The 19,629-nt window shown below is 35.8% G+C and overlaps 1 protein-coding gene across 1 annotated transcript; it reads left to right on the forward strand.

The window, feature by feature from the left end:
• Positions 1-7,164: 7,164 nt before the first annotated feature.
• On the forward strand, positions 7,165-19,592 carry LOC137390669 (coiled-coil domain-containing protein 178-like). Its single transcript, XM_068076994.1, has 17 exons — positions 7,165-7,336; positions 7,460-7,645; positions 7,756-7,842; positions 9,232-9,444; positions 9,587-9,737; positions 10,899-11,111; positions 11,323-11,449; positions 11,554-11,676; positions 12,292-12,428; positions 12,932-13,115; positions 14,392-14,616; positions 15,655-15,768; positions 17,423-17,568; positions 17,714-17,873; positions 18,396-18,552; positions 18,978-19,139; positions 19,450-19,592. Exons 1-17 carry the CDS (start codon positions 7,165-7,167, stop codon positions 19,569-19,571), a joined length of 2,679 nt encoding a protein of 892 aa, XP_067933095.1. The 3' UTR covers positions 19,572-19,592.
• Positions 19,593-19,629: the final 37 nt, after the last annotated feature.

Genomic DNA, 19,629 nt, shown 5'->3' on the forward strand with positions numbered 1-19,629 from the left:
GACGTCCATACGTACACTCTTACAGAAGGCTGCTAATGAACAACTAGTATTACATCAACTAGACATAAAGAAAGCCTATTTAAATTCCTCCATTGACAAAGACATTTTTGTCAATGGAGGCACCAGACAATAAACCATTATCAGGCAATGCTGACACACGCCTGAATTACCATTTACATAAATCACTATACGACCTAAGACAAAGTGGTCACAACGGGCATGAGACCTTTACAACCTACTTTAAGGTACTTGGTTACTCACTTAACTTGGGTGACCCATGTATGTGTACACAAGGCAAACAGGTGATGGTGAAGTTATATTATTATTTTGGGTTGATGACATCCGAGTCGCAAGTAACAAATCAGAATTGTTACAAGTCAAAAATGAGCTAAATGATTGATTTAAGGTGATGACCGTGATTAGTTGGGGTAGTTCTTGGGAATAGACTTAAACAAGAAGGCTATCGAATGACGCAAAAGAGATATGTTGACACCCTAGTGAAATGGTTCGGCATGATGGATTGTTAGCCAGCTGCTACCCCAGCTAAAAAGGAGCTGCAATTACGAATTGCTACAAATGAGGAGAATAAGGTTAAAAATTAACCAAATCAAAAGGTCATTGGTAGCTTGCTATATCTACTACGGTCCAGTAGAGGACACGTTCAAAGGGTACACATCCTGTACTGGACCGTATCAAAATATTACAAAATCTGGGCAAACCTAGACCGTAGCAGATTTCAGCTAAACAACTGTTTTGCTACATCAAAAGAACAAAACCTTATAAACTGTTTTATACATCAGCCAACAGTCGATTTACAAGCTATACTGATTCTGACTGAGCAAGTAATGCAGAAAACAGGAGGTCGACTACTGGATACATAATGACATTAGGAGAAACTCCAATTAGCTGAAAAACCTGAAAGCAACCCACAGTAGCATTCTCATCACGCGAGGCAAAGTACATGGCCATGGAAAAGGGTAAAAGGAAGAGTTGTGTCTACAAGCATTATGCAAAGCTGTCAACATCAGCAATAGTTACAAGACTGTAATTTACGCGGAAAATGAGAGAACAATCACATGAGCTAGAGGTAACGCAAAGCATCATCAACAAACCAAACCTATTGATATCAGGTACAACTTTATCCATGAAAAGAAGAATATCTGCTATGACTATACACCGAGCTGTGACAATCCCGCCAACGTTTTTACGAAGCCGTTGAGAAGCTTGCAGCATAATGCCGCGAATGAGGTTCTCCACTTGAGGGACAAATTACACAGATCTATAAAAATTATTTTATCCTTTATTACTTACATTATATAGATTTATCTTTCCTTTAATCTATCAATTACTATTGCATATTAAAGTATAATTAACTATTGTTTACAGAGTTGTCACATATGTGTTGTCACATTATACTTATACTAGCGAAATGTCTGGCATTGCACGGGTATTAAAAATCAACTTAAAAACAGTGATAGCAACGCCACACTTATGAACTCAGCTTAAAAACAATGCCACTTGCCATTAGCCTGGCACATTGCCAATGGCTAATTATCTATGGCTCCTACTAATACATAGAATGGAGTTGCGCCATAACGGAGAGCGGTAGGTATTTCCACCCACATAGAGACATGTATCGCCCAATGAATCCATCAATCTCGCATAGCTAAATTAATAAGGCATTTGCCAGGCGAATGGGAGGTTCCGAGATCAAACCTTCTGCGATATGAATTCTTTATTCCAAGATTCTATTAGTTATAACTGGACATACTAGACTACTCAAGTACACACAGACCAACTTTGAGATTTGGATTTGGAGTTTGGAGCTTTCCTCTCATGTTGAGAAGACCGAGATTTGACCTCGGAGAACAGAGCGTTGTCATCTGCGCTTTCATTGAGAATTATAAAATAAATCTGTTGTTGATTAAACTTTAATTTTGAGCTATATATAGTTAAGAACGATCAAATACTACAACTTATACCCAGCATTTCTTTTTTCTTTCTTCCTGTTTTAATGCCTCTATGCGTTGATAATATGATTTATTACTGCAATACAAATTTGAGGGCATTAACACATTCAACATTGAACAAAGCGTAGATCATTTGATTTAGTATTTTCCAGGCCTGTATTGCCTGGTTGCAAGTTGGGGCGGCAAATGTTAGGCGACTAATTATGAACATCTGGGTGTCTGGAGGGGGCGGTGTAAGCCCCCTCCTCCAACAGGTTTCTTTCATGTAGGGCCTCAACTGGGCCTCTCAGGTAAAGTTCTAAAAAATTTTACCGGAAAGTATAAATATTTTTTAACCCTTTGCGATCCAAAACCGACATTTGTCGGTTTACGAGCAATGTCTCAGTGTACCAAAACCGAAAAACCCGACATTTTTCTGTTTTCGATAGATCTTTTTTAAAACGTTTTTTTTATTTTAAAAATAGCGTTAAAATTTAAAATTAATATTTTGAGCAATTTCAGTAGGTTTTTTACTGTTTTAAGGCTATAAATAATCTCTTATGCGCATGTGCAAAAAGAACATGTAAAGATTTGATCTTTTTTTATGGAAAGCTGATCAACAAAGACAGACGCGAATATTTGAGCTCTGCTAAAAAAAATCGTTTAGAGGAAGACATCGACTGGTTTAGAAGTTGAGAAGAGGATTTCAGGTCAGAAAAATATAGGGAAGACGATGGAAGTGAAAAAGAAGGTCAACAGAGTGAATTGGATTGCGAAAGTAGGATTGAAACGGCCGGCGTTGAAACAGGGAATAATGACGGATATCAAAGAGGAGCTGATTTAAAACCAAAATAATTACATTTTGATGACAGCTTGGCAGGAGATAAGTTCGAATTCTTAAACAGGTAAGTATTTTTTATTATTTGAAACTTTTTATAACATTGGTAATTATAAGTGTAATATTTAACGAAACGAATAAATATGGCTTTCAAAAACATTGCAATGCTTCGGAGCCTGTTGATGATAAATATGTATGGCGAGTTATTGGTTTAGTTTTACATATAGGTATTCTCAAAAAGCCTACTCTGTTGTCTTACTGGTCCACAATCCTTCATTATCTACGCTGATTTTTAATAAAATTGAAAGTAGAAAAAAATAGAAGCAAGTTTACCTTTTACTGACAATTTTGAAGACCCTGCTGGCAATAAATTGTTCAAGTTGGAAAATGTTTTTTCCATGATATGCGACCGGTTATATTCTGTTTGGCTGCCTGGTAAATTTATATCTATAGATAAAAGCTTGCTGGCATGGAAAGGACGGCTCAACTTCAGACAGTGTATTCCATCTAACAGATTTGGAATAAAGTTATTTGCTCTCCGATGCTGTCTCTGGCTATGCGCACAAGTTGTCCGTATACATGGGTGATGAGCAAGAGCAAGCTGAAGGTACCGGCAGCAGATTCTCTTGTGGAATATCTCTATGCGAGTCATAATTTGATCCCTACCATGCAAAATAAATTTATTTACAAATTGTATTTTATTAAGTTTCTGCAAATGCTTCCTTGCTTTGTATTGCTAGCTTTTGTACATACGTGCGCTGAAATGTCATTATCTATTGTATTTGTTGTGTATCGATATGTTGTATTTGTTACCCATTGCCCTTATCACCCACCTAATCAAAAGAGTTCAGTTCTCATATTGTTTTGCCATCTAGCAGAATTATTTCTCCATCATTTGCTGTATCTGCTCATAATAAATGTTGCTTCCTGTCTTTTGCTGCTTCACAAAATGTGTGAATACAGGCTCACCACTCAATTCTTCTTGTGCACAACCAGTTAATCTTTGCTGCAGCACACATGGATCTTAGCTGCAGCACACCTGAATCCGTGCAATGAGTTTATATGCAAAATTGTTACTTAAATCTATAATTTCAAGAAATGCACATAAATCTGCCAGTAAAAAATCATATCTGTGAATATATTGATGTCGAGTTGCAGTCTTGGCAAGCTGCTTGAAGGAAAATATCTCAGCTTTCAGATGCATATTCATCTGCAGTCTTATGCCAATTTGCACGAGAGTTATAGCAGAGTTTGAGAAGCCATGTCAGGTAACAGTTGCACTGCTTATCGCCATGGCGTCATGAGCATTTTGAAGGTCTGCTCCCGCAATGCACAGAAGCACCCAACTCAACTTTTGATGCGCTTGGATAACCCAATTTTTTTGCAGACTCTTGTAAACATATGACACTGTGCAGATGCTTATCATAAACCGGTTTTGGCAGAGATATTGCTTTTAAAAAATTTTTTGTAATCGATATTTCATGATAGAGAGGTGACAACTTTGTTGAATCAAAATTTTGACTAGTGTTCACAGTCGAGTTGCAGGGAACAAATGGCTGTCCGTTGAGAAATTTCTAAGCTTTCAAATGCATATTCATTTATAGCTCCATGCCAATTTGCATGCGAGTTATAGCCAATTTTAGTTGGCCATGTCAAACCTCCGTTTTTCGCAGGTCGCTTGGGTCACGCACTGAAAATTTTGAAAGGCGCTCCTGCATTGTAACGGAGCTCATAACTACACTTTCAATGCTCTTTGACGACCAGTTCTTTTTGCAAATTGTTGTGAAGATATGAATCTATGCAAGAATTATTTATACAACACTGTCAATTGCCTTTATTAATTAGAAAAATACAATTGAAAATGTCATACAAAAATAAAAAATTCATCGTTTCAACAAATTGAGACTTTTGTTGGTAAATATTTGAAAGCTATCTACATAGAAGAAACATCAGCTTGTAGAAAAATTTCTCAGCTTTCCTATACATGTCAATTTATGTAACTGCCACAATTTTGATGTAAGTTACTGCAGTTTTTATGCGGTCGTGTCGAAAGCTCAAATTGCGCAAGTTATTGCCTGGTACGCTAGTGGTTTTTCCATCGTAACCTCGCGGTCGCTAAAGGGTTAATTATTTGAGATTTGTTTGTTTTAGGTGATGTGACTGCCAGGACGTTTTCAGATTAAAATAGGCTTAACTTGATCGCAGTTAAAATGCTCAGAAAAAAGACATCCTTTTCTTTTGAGCATTTCAAAAAAGATCAATTTTACCGATTTTCTTCTAAGTTCATCCGAAGGTTTCCACGCTTTCGATGGGCCATTGCCAAGCGGATGTTTGGTAAAACTTGACCTTTTGCAAACTTTTATACAAGCCTCTAACAAGAATATTTTGCCGATGATGATAATAATGACGTCTAAAAACGACTAAAAGTTGATGTTTATCTCTATGGCTTGGAATAAAGTGATATTCTACAGCGATAAAAACCGTCCCCGTAGCCGTTGGGCAAATAACTGTTCGAGTTAATGATGTTGAGGTTGAGTTATTTAAAGCAATTTATCATTGTGTGGGAGCGGACCAAACAAATCCGTTCGAGTTAACCATGTGTTCGAGCTATCCGAGGGCAAGTTATCCGGGTTTGACTGCACTTACCCGCCGAAAATTTCTAAAAAGTTGGGGCGGCTCAGCCGGCCAGTAACCCCAGGGAATAAGGGCCTGGTATCTTCACATGGTTCACACTATCCTTAACTGAAAATCACAGTTATTGGTGTATAGGCTACAGTTTGCGAACTACATACTTTGGAATAGTGTGATACTGTAAAACTTATGTGCAAATATATTTCTGCCTTATGGTTATATTAGTCACATTAAATGCTGCTGTGAAATTTTGACTAAACATTAGATCAAGAATGGATTCAAGGCAACAAAATATTTTTTAGGGTAGCTGACTAAATATCTGTTAGGATGGCTTCACATCTTGTTTTTTTTTAATTTTTAGGTTTTAAATTAGGGAAATAGTAAAGTACCCCACATATATCGTAAAAACATGTTTCATCCAAGTTCCTGTTTTGCAAATCTGAGTTTTGAGGATATTGTCAATTTTGACTGGATAATTCATTTGAACACGACCAGAAAACATGTCATAGTTGAACATTCTGCCTTAGAAACTACTACTTTGTTGAAGCTTCTCATGCCTACAGCACTTTATAGCTTATTAACATCTAGAAGCAACTAACATCTTTTTGGAATGTACTTAATTTTACTGGAATTTTCGCTTTGTTCACACCAAACATATGTATAAAACTGTTATGTCGGCTATTGGCTATCACTTTCACCAAAATACAGCTAAATGACTAACAAAGCTGAAATGGTTCCAAAACTGAGAACATTAACATGTGTTACAGCCACAACCCAAAGATTGCAGTTGAAACACACAAACAAAATATTGTGTTGGATGTACTAAGCTGAGCTTCTTCAATTACTATAAGTGTTCAGCTATTCTCAGATTAGCCTTGCAATTCAAAATATAGCTTGCGTAGAAAGCCCATGGATGAACACTCAGCACTTGCTATATAAGCAAAGGTGCTCCATTGTTCAGGAGAGAGCAAAGAGCAATTAATACGGACTACGAGTTACAAAACTACAAGACTGAGAATTTTTATGCTTATAGAGATTGTGTAATAAAATGCCATACTCATTCACCAATCATCTTGCTTGCAACAATTATAGCTGTGCATGATAACTATTAATCATAACTTGTACGCAGAACCAACTGCAAGTGGCTAGTCGTCGCTGACTTCGACAACAATATTTACTATGAAAATTTTCAACTCGTAGCAGTATGTGTGCAAACGATTTAAAATCCATGAACTTTTTATAACAGTGTTACAAACATGTGCACGCTATGCGCAACAAAAATGGTTGAGGAAGATTGTTGTTCCTGGAGAAAAAGTTGGATTCGCGAGGATTTCACGTTTCTTGGTACGATTTAAAAAAGATTACTACGTATTTGAGCCTCGTGTAATCATTGACAAAATCTGAATCGCTACTCGATTACGAATACGTACCACTGCGACAAATATTATGCTCATAACGCCAGATAAACTATGATGTCTTTGAAAAACTAATCATTGCAGAAATATGTCAGTGTCTCGTCTATAATACGAATAACAGTCTTTAAGTCAATGGGCAATTCCGTTTCTAAGCAGCATGCGCACGCATAAAACCTGTTATAATCAGGTTTCCGGTTTAAAATGATTTGGAGAAAACTACCTGCTTTGTTTTACAGCGACATCGATGCAAGCTTTGTCTAAATCACCGTGGAAGCTATAGTTACATTGTAAACTTATAACAAAAAACATTTACTTTAAAACATAAGCAACAATGATTAGAACCACCCGTTCACCAGGAATCATCTCAGTGTCTCATACTGAAAAAAATGTATCCAGCCACAACAACGACGACGAAAGCCAGCTGCTTGCTTTGCAAAAAGGCATTAGTAAAAGACCTAGTGAAACTGATAGCCAAATTGAAAACGACTCTGAAATTTTAAAAGGTATTTTTACAGATTTAAATTGTCATTCTTGTCTTAACAATAATGGTTGTAACGTACCCTACATATTTTAATTTTATTACAAACCCGATCGATTGAGTTGTTATTTGTGTGTTGTTGTTATAGCTGCTTCTACTAAGAAGATGTTACTGCAAGTAGAAAAAAAACCTAGTTGCACACTTACAAATGTGGTCTCCACATGTGTAAATAAAGCCTCATCTCATCTGGAGCTTCTTCAAACACTCATTGAGGAATGGTTTGATCAAGCTTCTTTATCCAAGTGCTCTGGCCATAACAAAATCACAACAAAAGGTTAGCAAGTTATACATGATTATTAAAAATACAACTAACTGCTTACTAGAATATATTGAAATTGTATGCAATGAGTTATATGCTTTTCTGTTTTATTTGTATTCATGTAGATACTTCAGCTAGATCACAAGCGAGATTCAAAAATCAATCAGCACACTCTAACCGCCTTTCTATTGATGGCCAAGGTTTTCACTCAGGTAGTTTATCTACACTTTTATTATTGTCTCTGATTTCTGCAATAGTGCTCTTTAAACTAAACTCATTTTTAAAGATGTTTGAAAGCTCAAAACTTTTAGTCTTATATAAAGTAGGAAATTTTCAACTACACTGATTCATTTGCTTGTGAGCAACATTTCAAATTTATTGAACTAAATTGCTGTTACACTGTGGAGAAAAACGACCAGCTCACTATTAGTCCTTATTACATAAAAAAAACTTGTCAGACTGAAGCTCATATTGTTTAGCAGAGGCTTTGACCGCTATTTCTGGCACAGTTTTATAAGAATGTGGCTTTCATTCTTTTAAAAGATGTTTTACAAAACTATTAAGAGCTCTATAAAAAATAAAACCAACAAGAGAACTAAGATAACCAGGCTGATGTAACTAGGGATAAGCAATATTCAAAGTTTGGGAATTACATTTATTGAACACTTCTTTGTGTAGATAGTTGAAGTGGGAAAGACAGCTCAGTTGATAAAAAGCCTACCAAATATTTTTGTTTTGAAATAACGATTGACATTATATTATTTTTCGGATTTTTTTAAATACATATATATCAAAAGGTTTGTTCACTTAAACCCTGCAAGCCTGACCAGTAAGCAGGCTGAAAGAATCAAGCCAATCTGAGGCCAGTATTTTTTTTACTCGCCAGTAGTCTTAAAAAGACAAAAGCTGTTGCAAATACTTGTGTGTATTATTGGCTTCGTATTTGCATGGTTATCGGTACGGCAATCATTTTTAGCCAGCCAGGTTGTTTGGTCTGAACAGTTGCAGAATAAATCTTGTTGATACCCGTGGGTTTTGGATTGACCTTAAATTGGTATTGCCTGGTTGTTTGGCAATTCTTTTTTTTAAATGAATTAAAGTTCTCTGCCCTCTCTTAATGAGCACAAGTTAAAATAAAATGTCCAGTTTCTTTCTGGATGCTGTATCTAAATCAACGTCTGCTATTTCTTTAGCTGACTAGCAAGTCAAGCGCTCGCTCAGCACTACAAATCTAATGTTTGGTCACTTTGCTGTCTTGTTTCCTTTTAGCTTAACTGATATTTAAATATCTCCTTCGGTGTAACGGTTTATAGCACAGGTAATAGGTCGATTAAGTAAATGTATAGCTTACACCAAGCTATGTTTACTATAAAATTTATACATGAGTTCTTTTTTACAAAATATGCTATCAAGGATGGCAATGTTGTAACATCAAGAAAGTAATTTAGCCAATCAAAAGACATAACTTTATTCACCATGTCGTTTGATTGGCTAAGAATATTTGTTATTAGGTTGACCAAAATTATGTATTAGTTAACTTTGATGCGCAACAGCTATTGCTTCTTAACCTCTATGATAATCTTGTACTTTGTATTTTTTAGAAAGCCCTCATTCAATTGCAAAGGAGTTGCCTTATCTCGGAGGAATGGAAGTGATTGCTGAAGTGTTTGCATTGATTGAGAGGCTGGATAACGATGTTCAACAAACTCAAAAAGAGTTGCTACAAGAAAAGCACCGAGCTCGTTTTCTACAAAAGAAAACCAACTCTCTAGCACTGAGACGAGCTGTTGAGTTTCCGATAGCTGTTCAAACTGGTAAAACAAACTATTTGATAATATGTTAGTTTGATATGCTGTTTTTTAAAACACTTTACTGTGCCATAGATCTTCTGTAATGACCATTAATTATCCTTGTGCAATTAACTAGGTAAAAACCCAGCTCACTGCTAAATTGTAGAGCATGACGCTGCTGTGGAAGATCTGAGTGAACTGAACTGGCATGTGACCTACAAACTTCGAGCTGAACAAAAACTCAAAGATCGAGTTGAGCATTCGAACACTCTGAATAACCGACTTCTTGATGATATAGCGCATGTTGAAAAACACTGGTAGGTGTCACCATTCATTGTCGTTGTTTTTCTTATTATTTAACTTTGTATCTGACGATTTACATAAGTCAACAGTAAATAAGTGAACAGTAAAACTTCAGCAAGCGTTTTGCCAAATTTATTGTGTAATCTATAGATATATTTCCCAAAGTTTGTTGATATGTGTGTCATTCCAGCTCTGGCTATAGCTATTGAACACGCTGATTATTTTACCAATGCGGCCATGCGTTACGATAACCCTGTTCGAAAAACATTTTTCGTAAAGTTCAATTACTATATCTGGAGTCACGGCTAATTCATCTCACACAGACAATTATATTGTTTTTGTGGGAAGAGCCTTGACATTATCTCTTCGTTCGGTTAGACAGAGACAATACGATATCTCATTTTAAAATTTCAGTCCGGTATCGAGAGGTACTAGTATCGTCGTATTCAAAGTTTTGATGGATAGCTTCTGGTGGAACAGTAACCTTTTTTATACACACACTTCTATGCAAGAATTATTATTATTAATTCTACATATTCAGGATTTTTATTTTGTTTTCTCAGTTCATATTAATTTTATTATTACCGAATCAACTTTTATTGTAATCAGATCAAAACAGACTCAATTTAGCTATTACTTGCTAATTATTTCACATGTACATCTTAACCTTTTGATAGTCGTTTTATTTAAAAAAAATTTATTTGACCTGCACGAAACATTTTCCTCGTGATATAAAGTTTAAAAGTTGTTTGACAAAGTTTTGAAAACCTGTACAATTGTTTTTATTTTTTTTATTCAATGTATTTCAGTTACACAAAACACTTTTCTCTTGATATGTAGTTTGAAAGTTAGAATGGCAAATGTTGTCATATGTTAAATACAAATAAATTTTCTATCCAAAACTTTTTTATTACCCGTGCAACGCCGGGTTGTGCAGCTAGTTATTGTATAATTATAATAGTTAACGCTTTGACAAGCACAATGTTTTTCTGTTGGTTTGAAATATGTAAAAAGAGGTGTCACTTTGAATCCTGCACTTTTGTACAGACAACTGCATTTTAGCAGACAACTGTGATCTCAGGGTAAAAGGACTTTTTTAGCAAATTGAGTATGTTAAATCTGTTATAGCTTTTACACATGGCATTGACAGACAACTATTTTGATTTGCTTGTTAGTCCTTTGGTGAAAGAGAAACTCTCCCTAGAGCTACAAGCAATGGAAAAAATAAATGAAGCTCAAGATCTGACACAGACTGAGCTGGAGCAGACACTGGATAGACTTGCTAAGACAAAAATAAGAAATGAGGAAGCTCATATGAAGGCTGAAACTGAGCGAGAGAACATGGCGAAGGAGATAGAAGACATCAAAAAGGAACTTCAACTAGCGGTGTAAGGAGTTGCTTATCACATGGCGTGACAATTCCAAAATACAAAATATACTTAAACTGTTTGAAATATCTATACATTCTCAAGTAGATTTTACCACATTTGCTAAAAAAACTTTTAGTATAAAGCACATTCTGAAAAGACTTGTAAATTGCGAACTTGAGGCAGCTGATCTGAGACACTAATCTATCAAATGCACCGTGCTATGTTACAGGACAGAACTAGCAGATTCTCGGAGACTTTGTAACACGTACACCCATCAAACCAGTGAGACTCGCATACAGATATCTGAGAATGTAGAAGAGAAACAAGTACTGCTGGTTAAAGTTGATAATGCAAAAGTAAGGCTTATCACAAAGAGGTTGAGCAAAGCTTTCTCCGCATTGAATATTTAATTTTGTATAATATATGTTAAGTTTGGTAACCACAAACAATATTGTTGTAGATGGTAGAACAAATGCAAAATCGAAAGGTGGACGAGTTGACCAACAAAATACGAATGGTTGAATCTGAACATCACCGACTAGAAGAGGAGGCCTTTAAAAAAGAAGAGGAGCTGACAGTTACGGTGAGAACATGATTCATTGGAGTTGCTTTATCTCATCCGTTCTCTTCTAAGAACTCTGATTGAATAAATCTATGGGATAAAGAAATTCCATGCTTTTTAAGTTAGAAGAACCAATAATCTTTTTATATACTTGTATGAGGCGTTGTAGAAAACATACTTGCAATAACTTCCTACCATCAGAGCTAGAGGTTGAATCAAAAGAATCATTGCGTTTTTATACTTTGAATTGGTTAGGAGTTGCTTCTACTCCGATTCATAAAAATGGTCAAATTCGAGTGCATCTGACCCCATTTCGCGTCACTAAATTTGTGCAAAGGCATTCCTTGTAAAAAAGCGAGTGCACTTTAACCAGTTTTGTTTTTCAAGGATACATTGCAAATTTTGGAAAGATCTACATGTATAGTGAAACTCCGAATTGTTGAAATGGTAGGGCATGAATTCGTCGGCAACGGGCAACTCCAAATCCATTCAAGACATGGAAACAGTGGTTGATTTTTCATCAGTTCCACCACTTCTGTCCATAGCAGAGATTAATGACATAATTTTAACTGATGATATTTACTGTTACCTAATCATGAGTCAAGTATTTAGTGTACTTAATGTAACTATTTGTAGAGGAACACTATGGAATCTGAGTTCTCAGGTTTGAAAACAGCTTGTGAGCACGAGGAGGTCGCACTTAAAGCTATAACACAGGAAGTAGAGAACCTCCTTGTAGAAATTGATAACTTGACAAGAAAAATAGCCAAATGGTTAGTACTGCTTTTTCATACTGTTATAACGCTTAAAATTGTTAATTTGTTTTTTTTTTGGAAAAAATATTTGATATGGGAAGAACTTTCTTGGACTGGATGTTTGAGCTACTACGAAACTGTCTTGCAGTTAAAGAATACTTTGCTTTCAAACACAAACTATCGAAACTTTCAGTATTAAATAGTGCTGATGTCTGTACACAGACAGAATGATATTGTGTATACTAACTGTTAGTTTCACTTATAAAGTTTCTTTTTTGATCAAAATTAGCCTGTTATTATTTTTATCTAAAATTAGAGATTTTCAAGCATTTTTCGAAAATTTGTAGCTCTTTCAATTAAATAACTTACTTTTTTTTGCTGTTGTTATATTTGCTGGTTACTTAAATATTTTCATCCAGTAAGTTTTGAGAGCAAGTGAACCAAAGTATGTTCAAATGGCTAGTGCCATTGCGAAGAATTATGACTATTATTATTAATATCATTACTATTATTGTTGTTAGCGAAACTGGCATTGCTGAAGATGAAAAAGTGTTGAGACGTATGAACAACCAGATTCACAACACGGAGATGGCAATGAACCAAATGTTGGATGAATTTACCAAAGTGCAAGTTTTTAACTCCGTTATCAAAGACAAGCTGCAAGAGGAAAAAGAGAGAATATCTCAGATAGAGGAAGCATTGAGAGTAAGTAAGCTCTACACTGACTAAGTGTTTTCTAGCTAAGAATAGCCTCTGTTCTTTGGTAATATTGCAAAAGTTGGAAATCCAGTCTTACCCGTCTCTCAAAGGAACCATCAAATGGCTACTATTTACCAAATTTTTAAACATCTATTTTAGGAAGGGTTTCCAGTAAAAAGGTAGATGATCTAAATTTCTGCACAGCAATTTTTGGTGTCACTACATCCTACTCAATGTAAAAACAAGTTCAATGCAAAATAGTTGAAGTATATATTTATAAAAAAGGTTATGTTCATATTTCTATGATTATGGTGGTAAAGCAGCATACTAATCATCTCAATAGCTGTGAGTTTATAATATGGAGTGACATGTTAGTCATCATCTTATTTCCAAGTTTGTCATAGAATGTGGCACGTTGGTCATATTTTTATTTTCAATTTTGTAATATAAATTGGCACATTAGTTATCTTTATATTTATAAGATTAAGATATAAAGTACCATGTTAGTTAGCTTTATATCTCAAGTGCTTTGAAAGGATCTATTGATAAAATAGGCTTGAAAGATTTTGTTTTAAAGGTAATTTAGTAGTTACTGTTGATTTCATAAGAAGTAAAGTTTGCAGTGTTTGAGGATTTGAGATCAGAAAGTTCTTGGATATAAATGAATCTAGACCAACCACGTAATCTTCATTTATCATTTGTTGACAAATATTTGCCAAAAATTTACATATATGAGGTCTGATTCAAAAGTTCCAAAATGGCGACCTATCTGGTTAGTCCTCTTCAAAGTGCTTCCCTTGACCATCAGTCCCACCAATGCTGAAAGCTATCAATATCGATGCTGTTTAACTCTCTTGTTGTTGCACATTGAATCAACTCTACGCTGTCAAATCTGGTTCCTTTCATAGTACGTTCTAACTTAGAAAATAGCCGGATTTCACCTTGAGCCAGATCTGGTGAATATTAAGCGAATAAAAAGTGAAGTAAATAGAAAGTGATTAAAATGGTATATTGATATTAAATATGGTACATTTGTATACCATTTTTAATCCCTTTTTTTTGTTCAAGCTCGAAATAAAAATAGTCTAATCTCGGAGTTGTCAAAAGCTTTTACAAACATCATATATTAGCTGCAGATCTCCAAAACCTAAAGAAGCTTATATATGAGTATTCCCTTCTTCACCTAGTAAAGATTTTTTTCCTTATTTAGAAATCTATCGACCATGTGACAACCTTATTGCATATACTCTCTACAAACAAATCAATCTACGCATAATTACAGCTTACTCTTGAGACCCTGAGGAAGCAGTGTAAAGATGAAATACACACAAGAACAGTTCTGCACACTCGCATCACATCTGATGGCACAGAACTTGTCAAGTCTCAAGCTGAGGCTAAGCATAAGAAACAAAAGCTTTCGAAAACTGTCGTCGAAATTGAGGAACAGCTCAAGGTTGTTGGAGCAAAGGTTGAAAAGCTGCGAGATGTGTATGGCACTAAGCAACAGGTACTTATTTTGATAATGGTTTTTTTAATGTAGAAATCAGATGACAGAAAATCACATAAAAAGCTTTTGTAAGAACCCTTCAAAGATCTCTTTTTTTTAGTTGATTTTTTTGCTGGAATATTTTCTGCATTATATTTGCGTCATATTAAAATTACAGTTAAAATTATTTTTAAACAAATAGATAGGTTTGCTTATTATATTGTAGCAAATCACGTTGTTTTATTTTATCTTTTGAAAAGTGAACAAAACATTTCTCAATGTGAAATCTGAACACAGCACATTTCTATTAGCAATTCTCTATGCAGCATGTCATCAGCTCTGTTAACAATGCTATTCAAATATATCTCTCAGAAACAAGCATGGATGTGATACACCTAGATCTCTGTACAATATGGATGCAATACACCTAAAGATCTGACCAAATATATATTTGATACACCTAGTCATCTATAATAGCATCTATAGTTTATCTTGTCTACTAATATTTAACATTATTTCAGCAACTCGATGATCTATTGAGTGTTAAGAAGGAATTCAACGGGGTAATCTAGTTACTTTATACTAATAATTTATTCTGTTCTGCTTCTTTCTCCATGCTGCTAGTTGTATGAGACCTTGTAGAGAGATGACACTAAGCCACTGTGATGTTTACCCTGAAATTTTAGACAGTATTTGTCTAAAGTATTGAAATTCAACATTTATTTAATAAATGTTATTTATTGATTTTAGTATTGATAGCATATCAGCTGCACCATTTAGTAATTTTATTATTGTTGCACGTTTTTGTAATTAAAATACAGCTAATTTCTTTTATTTTTGTAATAAAATAAAATAAATACTTAAAGAGCATTGCCACCATAACAAACAGGTTCATGTAGCTAAAGGTAACACTGTGTTGTTTCATTTTTTCAAAAAATGATCATAGCAGTTATTAGACAAGTCAGACTAAAACCATAATTTTTTATTGTTTGCTAGTTTTGTTGAATGTACACAATTGAAATAATAGGTTTGCAATCCCTTGAAAATCTATAATTTTAGATACTTGATGAGCTGCTTACCGAAATAAAGGACACTCAAGAAGCAAAGGACACGGCAGAAAAAGAGTTTGTCGAAACCAAAGCAGAGCTCAACCCATATCTTAAAAAACTGAAGGTAATAACATTTATCTTGAGCAGGAACAACTTGACGGTTGCTGTCAATTGAAGAAACAACCTGTGGTTGGCTGTCAATTATAGGAAGTCTCGGTGGGTTGCTGTCAATTATAGAAACCTCTACGGGTTGCTGTCAATTATAGGAAACTCCGGTGGATTGCTGTCAATTGTAGGAACAACCTGCGGTTTGCTGTCAATTATAGAAATTCCCGATAGATTGTTGTCAATTGTAGAAACAACTGCGGGTTGCTGTCAATTGTAGAAACAACTGCGGGTTGCTGTCAGTTATAAAAAATCCCTGCGGATTGCTGCCAATTGTAGGAACAAGCTGCGGGTTGTTGTAAATTGTAGAAACAACCTGTGGGTTGCTTTTAATAGTCTCAAAACACTCAGTGCAAGCTTTTAAAACTGCAGAGGGTTTTTACTCAGAAAACGCGGCAGGGCTCACGTCATCAGGCGCATCATGTTTATTAAGTTATCCTGGAAGTGCTAGCTGTTGTATATCTTTAAATATTCTGGTTGATTAATTTCCAATTTTTCAAATTCTACAGCTTGGATTTGGTACACCTTCACATTTACCACCCGGGAATGATAACAGCTATAACAATACTAGCGACCAGTCAACTACACATAACCAGTACGGTTCCGCAGCTGCAATGCATAAAAACTCAAAAATTCCACCAAACTTTCTAAATACAGATTTTAGTCAGCATAAACAGTTTGGGTCATCAATGAGCAACCTTTCTCCAATGATCATGAAAAAGATTTTATCAGCGACATCTCTTGAAGCCGATATCTCTGACAAACAACAATCGGATGATATAGCGCTGTTTAATTCTAACACTCAATCTGGACATTTCTCTCCAACTTCTAGACACCCGAGTCATTCAACCAAAGCAGCGGATGAATCTGCAGCACCGCAACATTCAGATCAATTGATGCCTCAGGCTGGTCAGTTGTCGACAGGGACGGAAAGATTGTTAGCAAGAACTGGACAACTATCAACAGCAGTTGGCCAGTTGGTAGGAGCAGGCCACCAATCGGTAACCGACCAATCAGTATTTGGCCTATCAGCGGTTGATCAATCAGTATATGGTCAATCAGCTGACCGATCAGCAGCTGATTTCTTTAGGCAACAAATCGGATTCAACCAATTACACACACCACCAAGTCTACTCCATCAAAGAACTAACCAATGGTCAGCTGGAGCTGACCAAGCATCATTTTACTCCGGCCAGCCTCCAATCAGATTTGACCAATCAGGTTTATTATCTGGACAAACTAGTGGGCGGTCATATGGAACTGGCCAGCTGACTGATGCCGCTGGGCCACGTCTGCTGGAAAACTTTGTAATTGTGGCGCTTATCTGTGTTGCTCTCCTTTTGTTCAGTTAGTTCCGTTCTCTGTTCTGACTTCTTAATTTGATTGCTTGATTGTTGCTCATACTTGTTATTGCTATGAGATTTAGTATCTGACATAAGTTGGCTGTTTCCTGAATTTTGAAGTTGGATGTATGGAGAGATAACTCCATAAATATAATCACTTTTGTGATCACCAGTGCATGTTAACTCAGATGCTTTAGACAAAATAGCTATTTTAACTTGTTAGCAATTAACGAAGATGATGTAAGTATTTTTAGACTTACTGCGTTGCAGGAAGACAGCAATGATTTGAAGCAGCAGCTGGCCAAGTTAACGACACAAATGGAGATGATGGCCAGGAAGAAAGATGAAATGGATCACACAGCAAGGATTCTCACTAAGAGCATTAGGCACAATGAAACAGCCGTAGAGAGACTGAAGTAAGTGAAGACAGACATTACATCTCCAAAGGCTTTTGCTGAGGCAAAAGGTTAAATACTTGAAACATCTGCTGTAAGTCTAAAAGTTTACTGTTGTTAATTAGGGACTCTTTATATAGGTAAGTCATTTTTTTTTAAATAACAGAAAAGACCTGGAAGAAGCCAACATTCAGCTTGAAGCTAAAACCAATATTACCAACTCCCTGATCAGCTCAAGAGATGACGTCGTGAGGAGATTAGAGACTCGAAGTCGAGAACACCAACAGCTGATGACTGAACGATCTGTTACCATTCAAAGTCATACAGTAAGGACTAGCCTGAGCTCCTGATTTACACATTATCAGTAGTAGTAACAAGGCATTTAACGATAATAAAGCGTGTCTGATATTTGCCTTGCAAAACTCAATTACTAGATTACTAGCTAGCATCGAATTGCAGTGCTCAATTACTATGCTAGCATTATTGTTAATATTTGTACAATATGAATGTGATACACCCAGACATATCTTCACAATATGTGTGATACAGCATTTGCTAGCTAACACTATTGTTAGATAGCAAATGGTGTTTGCTAGCTAACACTATTGTTAGCTAGCAAACATCCCCAGAATTGTTCTCAGCTGTTTCTGATCAAATGAATACATTTTTTATTATATAAAATATTGTACAGATCAGGATGACTACCAGAAATAATACTGACTGCTGGCATATTTACATTCATCATTATAGTGGTACTCCTGACAAAATTAAGCCAGTTGTAATGTTATTTGTAAGCGTCGTCTACAAAAGCTGCCCAGTTTGTTATTCATTGAGCACATCTCCTTTAGAAAACATTACAAACTGAGCTGAGCTTGAACAAGGGACTCGCCATGCGCTACAGGCAGCTACAGGGTCAGCATGTGGACATGAAGAGTAAAGTGATGGATATGTTTGATGAAAGAAACAGACTAGAGGCTGGCATAAAAGATCTTAAACAACTCAAAGGTACCCGACTTTACAAGAAGCCCAAATCGTATGTTCTGTTGGGCCATTCTACAAAGTCTAAAATGTTAGGAGACTGTTCCTCGGCATAGCAAGATATATTTTACACTTTTATCATTGCAAGTTTGAAGCAGCATTATGCTCAGCTTGTTATATCATACACTGATTCCATGGCGGCATGATGCATGAATAGTAATTATTTGTAGTTGTTCCTTAACAACAAAATCGTTTACCATTGTTATACCATGTTAACTGCTTAGAATTTGGTGTGATATATTATTTTAGTATACTGCACCAAAACCTTCCTTTTTAATGCTATTATCTATTTATATATGGTTTTTTGCAAGTCTGTAATCACAAAAGATGTGATAACAGCAGCTGCTATGGACATTATTCACAATTACAAGTTGCTAGTGTTATGTTGGTAGGCTTGCAGAGCCGCATGCATAGGGCCCTGGAAACCTATTACAAGTTTCGAGGAATGTTTAACTCTGGTGAATTGGAAAGGGTGCAAGCTGAAAACCGAATTAGTGGTAAGAAACTCGCCAACCTCCAAGAACACTTCAACCAAGCTGTAGGGGGAATAACAGGTGACAAATAACACTCTTTTATTACAACTTTTTAAATAAAAGTGTAGGCCAAGCAAAAATATGGAGTTAATTATATATGACTCTTACTGACCACCTTGCATGAATGATATAAAAATGGCCCTTTGGTAGGCTAACCTCTATACTTTGGAAGCCCTGCTAACCGCTGAATACCATGTTTACTCTATTCACTCAGTCTTCTTTACAAAATTGATAGATGAAATGCAAAAACTTCATTTGCATATGTTAGCAAGTCGAGGGAAGCAGAGCGGTATGCCTTCAGGAAATATTTCACTGAGACTATTGCTTGTAGAATTCCTGCATATACAAATGAAGGTACTGGATAAGCGGGACGTAGTGCAAGAATTCCAAGCGGCCAGAGGACCACCAGCTTCAAGTTCCACATCACATACAACAGTGTCTATCGCTAGCTAAGCAGCAACCGTATGACCACCTTAATATCGATACTCATATGGACTCCATTATGATTTCA

This window comes from Watersipora subatra, chromosome 3, assembly GCF_963576615.1.
Source record: "Watersipora subatra chromosome 3, tzWatSuba1.1, whole genome shotgun sequence".
Taxonomy (NCBI): Eukaryota; Metazoa; Bryozoa; class Gymnolaemata; order Cheilostomatida; family Watersiporidae; genus Watersipora; species Watersipora subatra.

Bases quoted from the DNA above. Each gene is read 5' to 3' on its own strand.
- LOC137390669 (XM_068076994.1), top strand. From the start codon at position 7,165: ATGATTAGAACCACCCGTTCACCAGGAATCATCTCAGTGTCTCATACT. The intron at 9,738-10,898 runs GTAGGTGTCACC...TTTGCTTGTTAG, and splicing joins GCGCATGTTGAAAAACACTG to TCCTTTGGTGAAAGAGAAAC. The intron at 18,553-18,977 runs GTACCCGACTTT...TTATGTTGGTAG, and splicing joins AGATCTTAAACAACTCAAAG to GCTTGCAGAGCCGCATGCAT.